We start from the raw sequence: 6,000 nt of genomic DNA, 5'->3' as shown, positions 1-6,000 counted from the left end.
ACAGAAGGAACTGCAGCGCCCCCTTTGGCCAAAATCTCGCCAATGTTGGTGTGCATTGCTTGGAGGGGAGTGTGATCACGTGAACCAAGTTTAGTTTGAATCCGTGAAAGGGCTGCCGAGATAGGACCTCAATTCCTGCTACCTGTTGGTGGCGCTAGAGACGTTGAGCTGGGGATCTGGATTTTTTTGTGGGAGGTCATGGGATGGACTAGTATGTGTGTAAAAAATCCAAACAGAATCTGACTAACGGTTGCGTAGATATGACCTCACTTCCTGTTTTGCCACCTTTATGACAATTTTGATTGGCTGTCACCGGCAAACGATAAGAGGTGTCAAAAATTCTTTGAATACCCTAGAGCATATCAGTCCCAAGATGAAGTGTACCTTTTTGCAGGGCATTCTGACCAAAATTGTGGGACAAGTAGCATTTTTATTGAATTTCACAAAATTCAAAATGGCGGATTTTTTTCTTCCGGTTGACATTAAGTCATATAGTGCGTTGGATTCGGCTTGGCCCAAGTAGTGATATTATTATTTTTCAAATTAGGCATATGGTGTAAAAGCTACAGGCAAAAATGTAGCTAAAATTTTGACCTGTTGGTGGCGCTACAGAGTTTGAGCTATGGATCTGATTTTTTTTGTAATAGGTCATGGGATGGACTGCTATTTGTGTACGAAATCCTAGCCTAATACGACAAACGGTTGCTGAGATATGACCTCACTTCCTGTTTTGCCACTTTTACGACAATTTTGATTGGCTGTCACGGCTAAACGATATAAGATATCCAATATTCCTTGAGACCCCATATTGGACTCAGTCCAGAGATACTATATACCGAGTTTCGGGCGAATTGGTCAAACATTGTGGGAGAAATAGCATTTTTATTGAATGTCATAAAATCCAAAATGGCGGGAAAACTATCCTGGCGGAAAATGACGTCATAGGGTGCGTTGGATTCGTCTTAGCCCAAGGATTCCAGGGATACCAAGTTTATGAAAATTGGCCCAGCGGTTCAAAAGTTACAAGCAGAAATGTACCTGCAACTTTGACCTGCTGGTGGCGCTAGAGCGTTGGGGCTGGGGACCTATAAATTGCTGTGGGTAATGCTGAGCCGGGCCCGAATGTGTGTGCCAATTTACAGCATTTTCCTATGTACGGTTCTGTGGGCTGCCATAGACTTGCTAAGGGAGAGGAAAGATGTTGAAGAATAATAGAGAAGAAAACCTAGAAACACTCAAGGGGCCTTCGCCAGCTTCGCTGCTTGGCCCCTAATAATAAACAAATAATAATGTTTTGTTTACCTCGTCTGTATACTGGGTTGTGATAAGGTCACTCAGCTTGATCTTCAACCTAAAGAGAAACCAAATTACTCAAGCTCCATGACTACAGTACCAGGGCTTGACAGTAGCAGCTGCAAACCGGCCAAATGCTGGTAAAACTTGGCTGTGGCTGGTAACAATTTCAGTGTCACTAGCCAATTTGGCAGGTAGCTTATTCTATGGTATGACATATCAGAATAGCCTGCGATATACTGCACTTTGCCCCCTGTACATCAATTGTGTATCAGTTGTTTGTAGAAGCTTGAGAAAAAGCTCAACTACTCATTCTGTAATTGTATGTTTTATTTCCATGTAGAAAGCTGTGCACTCATCTTCTTGTCATGATAAATAAAAAAAGAAACAATATCAAATTTGTGGATAGTAGGATAGCTGAATGGCTAGTGACTTGGGAAAACCACTAGCCACAATGGCCAGCAAGCGAAAAAGTTAATGTCAAGCTCTGTCAGTACATACGGGACATGTGGACTGGCCTTCCAAATGTTCACTTAATATAGTCATTTTGCGCTATACATTCACACAGTAGCACCACTACATTCTTTTTTAAAGCCCTTAGTGCAGCACTATGGCTCTCTGTAATGTCATAGCAATGTTGTTATGATGTAGTTAAGCATTTTTTGCAAGTGAATAGGGTCGCCGGCGACCCCAGCTGCAGTAAGAGGCTGCAGTATTTTTGGGGGGGGGGCTTTACAAGCCATTATTGGTGTTTTATATGACCGGACAGTGAAGCAGAGACCGGAAGCGAGTTGGGAGAGAGAGACGGGGAAAGGCTGGCAAAGGACCCGGGCCAGGAATCGAACCCGGGTCGGCCAGGTAGTAGACGAGTAGCCAGGCCACGCCCTCCTAGTGACGCAACACCTTCGGCGTTGCAACTACTAGTCAGGTCAAGAGCAATGCAAGTACTTTGTGAGTTCCCGCAAATACGGGAACTCCTTTCACTTTGTCGGGAAGCAAACAACCATAAGCAAACCAAGGGAGGCGGGTCAACCATGCCGTTTGGGAAATGTTAATTGTTATGCTCTTGGTCAGACCAAGTCTAGAAGAGATTTGACGGTCGATGATAATCAGGCTAGTAGACGAGTGCCCTACCATTAAAGGGGCACTGTGCAGGAAATGGTCAAAAAAGGTACTGCAACTATGCTGCTCATTGAAACTGGGCTGTCTATTGCCAAATTTGATCTTTACATGAAAGTTTACTAAGTAATAAACAAATATTTTCTAGTATGGTCCAAGTACAGTGATTTTTGCAGCTACATTTTTGGAAATTCAGAATGGCGGACCATGGAGAAGAACCTCATTTTCATGTATGAAAGGTGCATTTTTTCCAGTCATAATGAATACTTAGAATTTGATGCTTGTGGTAAGTAATCATGAAAAAGGTAACATTAGTGAATGGGCATCATGAATTCTGGTTATACACGTAAACAACTAAACATTTCACACAGTGTCCCCTTAAGCCATGGCAGGGTCAAGACCACTACGTTTGTGTCATCACTACCTGCCCATGAAGTCGTCTTCGTCCATGTCCTTGTCAAAGACCTCCAGAAGAAGCTCCTGCCCTAGCAGCTCAGTCAGGACCACCTGCAAGTCAAAAACAGCAGTGCTTAGAAACGTCCTGGTGCTCAGAATAGGAGAGTGACAAAAGACCAACAAAGGTTGGCGTCTGCGCCTGCACTTAACACCTGTGTATTGCTTGGTGCGTGCTCTCCCAAAAAATAGTAAACACTCAAGATAATAGAAAAAAGGAAGCGCACACAAGGCTTGACTGACACGTCACCCTATAAAACACCGGAATTCCTGCCACGCGCTTCCTACTGGAGACATTGAGAATGGACTAGCTCCGAAACGTCTGTTTCTGCAGTTAACCTCAGACTTCTGTTGTTTAATTTCGGCTTCAATACACTTTTTCACACAAGCCTTGTGTGCGCCTCCTTTTTTCCATTATCTTGAGCTCAGAATAGGAGAACATATCAATCATTTTGCATGAACAAGTTAAGGCCACATATTTAGTTGCCCGCTAAGCAGAAGCCAAATATCATGGTATGTTTTTTTCCCCCGAGAAACAATGAAACAATTCTTTTTCATGACAAAATGCTTGTTCTTATGTGTTGGATCCGATTATTGTGGCTATGCACAGTGTCATTATTATGTAAGACTATAATTGCTTCTGACTTAAAGGGGGTAACTGGAGATCTATGCATAAGGAAAAAAAAGTATTTCAACTCCCTTCTGTGCAAAAAATGTGATATTACACAGACACTACACCTGGTCAGCACAGTGGCTCACCTCATACATCTCGTTCCAGGTGGGGTTGAGGTTCTTCTCGATGACCTGGCTCTTGAAGGTCTTGCCCCCGATGCTGACCTTGGCGTAGGGGTCACTCTTGCCCTTCATCAGCCCCATCACCTTGTCCTTGGCCACCAGACTCTGGCCTGCCACCAGATGGATCCTCAGCACCCCCTAGAGGAAGAAGTTGGAAATGGCACTGATATACATTCTTACCAACCAGCTGAAAAATCACGTCGACAATTCGATATTTTGTGCGTAAAACACTCTACACAATTTTAACTTCTAAAATGAAAATGATAACAATGATAGCAATTTTAAGCATTTTGTCTAGATTAATAATAATAATTATTATTATAAAATTATTGTATTTGTATAATAGCACTGTATCATATAAGGCATGCAACTCAAAATGCTTAACAAATGGGAAAAAAAACATCATTGTTAGAGATGGACTAAGAAGGAGAAGTAGAGGGGAGAGACAGAAATAGCAAGAAGACAGAGGAAGAAGACATAGATAGAGATTGTAGAGTCATAAGGTCCACGTAGGTTGGGCCCGGGATTCTTAGAGGCGTAAGGTCCACAGTGGCTGGGTCCAGCATAAGTCATAGGTAGTCAAACTGACTTTGGCCGCTCAGATGTGGCCCCTGGTGGCATCAGGGGTGAGGGAAAACTCCCTTTTCACTTGATTCATAGATTCATAGATTCATAGATTACACTGTGACAATGGGATCACAGTGTGTCATATATAATTAAAATAACAGCGTTTTACCTCTGTGGCGAAGTTGGGATTGGGTGTTGTGCGCTGCGGTCTTGCGACTGCGTGAGTGCCGGTGGAGTCGCTGGAGCTGAGAGGCTTCTCCAGGTGCACTGCATCAATCCACAGAACCTGGACAAGGAGACGGGATTAGCAAACCTTAAAATGCCAGCCGGGGATATGATAATATGAACTTTTGGAGCCCTTCTGTGAACACAATTCCACCCATGGAATGCATCATTGTTCACTGGAACATTTCAAACATGTTGTTATTTCATGACATTACAAACCCTCTTTACGAACACATTAGAACTTGGTCTATACTATTTTCTTTTTCCAAGATAAAGTCCAATAAGTTCTCATTCAAGCTGGTCCAGTCTCCTGAGTCCTTTTGAATCCAAAGGAAAGTGAAGGTCTGCAACACTGTTTGATTTAAATTAGTCGAAATTTAACGGCACAACGTTTCGGGCTATCTGTCATTCATCACAGTGCAAGGACGGATAGTCCGAAACGTCATGTCATTAAATTTTGGGAGCATCAAACAGTGTTGCAGACCTTTATTTTTCTTTCAGTTACCTTCTGTTTGGTCCAGCACCTGTGCTACTGATATGCGCGCATTCTCTGACTTTTTGGATTTGCTTTTGAATTAGGGATGTTAACCGGTAACCGTTTAACCGATAGTCGATCGGGTCAAGGTTAACCCGTTAAAATTTTCTGCCACGGGTTAACCGGTTGTAATAATAATAATAATTATAATAATAATTTCCTCCCAAAAAGCCCCTAAAAACTAACAAAAAAAATTTAGTACGATAATTCAGCATTTTCCATCTGGCAACAGTAGCTGGACATGGCAGGTCCTGCCTGCGCAGCAAAAAAAAAAAAAGGCTTATGTGAAAAATAAAATTTAAAAACATCAGTGCTGTGCATATCAGGCACGCGAACGTTGTATAATTTAAGATTATCGGTTAACCGGTTAATGTGTCTCAGTAGCCAGTTAAGAGTTTTTTCAGTTTTCGCCATCGCTATTTTGAATCCAACTCACTGATGTGCATGTAGCCATTTAGAACCCATTGAGGATACACAGGGCATCTTAATGAGCAATTTTGCTGGGCAACGGCATAATTGGCTCCTAATTTTCTGAAAAATGATTAAGAAAATGTGTCTACTGCTGATCCAAGTTCTCCTGATAAAGATGTGGTAGTGATAAATTGTCCAAATAAAATATTATAATAGCGTTGTTCAAAAAGTTCCCTAGTGTATCATCACTTTTAGAGCTGTATTGATCTAGATGTATCTGGCTAGAACTTGCTCTGAAGAGTCGCACGGATGTAGATCTTGTTGGTAAAAGACACTCTTAGAACCGTACTGTGTCTGGTTAGAACTCACTCTTAGAACCATTACATGTTGATGGAGGCGTGCGTGATAAAAATGTATTCGTGAAGAGCCATATTCATATAACAAGTGCATTGATAAAGGTACAGCAGGTTACAACTCACTTTTAGAACTGTGTTTATGTAGACGTGTCTGGTTAAAACTCACTTTCAGAGCCATGTTGATGTAGATGTGTGTGTGATTAAAATTCATTTTTATAGAACCATATTCATGATGTATCTGTATGT

General features: G+C 41.9%; 1 protein-coding gene across 1 annotated transcript in view; it reads right to left on the bottom strand.

The window, feature by feature from the left end:
- esyt1b (extended synaptotagmin-like protein 1b) overlaps positions 1 to 6,000 on the bottom strand; it is a 73,080-nt gene that overhangs the window by 43,109 nt on the left and 23,971 nt on the right. The window contains exons 17-20 of the mRNA XM_063214811.1: positions 4,397 to 4,513; positions 3,625 to 3,798; positions 2,837 to 2,919; positions 1,303 to 1,351 (exon numbers count right to left, since the gene is read on the bottom strand). Coding sequence (XP_063070881.1) covers positions 1,303 to 1,351; positions 2,837 to 2,919; positions 3,625 to 3,798; positions 4,397 to 4,513 — 423 coding nt within the window. The remainder of the gene's footprint in view (positions 1 to 1,302; positions 1,352 to 2,836; positions 2,920 to 3,624; positions 3,799 to 4,396; positions 4,514 to 6,000) is intronic.

The sequence above is a fragment of the Engraulis encrasicolus genome, chromosome 14, assembly GCF_034702125.1.
Source record: "Engraulis encrasicolus isolate BLACKSEA-1 chromosome 14, IST_EnEncr_1.0, whole genome shotgun sequence".
NCBI classification, from domain to species: domain Eukaryota; kingdom Metazoa; phylum Chordata; class Actinopteri; order Clupeiformes; family Engraulidae; genus Engraulis; species Engraulis encrasicolus.
The sequence above is the reverse complement of the archived record's forward strand: the minus strand, read 5'-3'. Positions and strand labels throughout refer to the sequence as shown.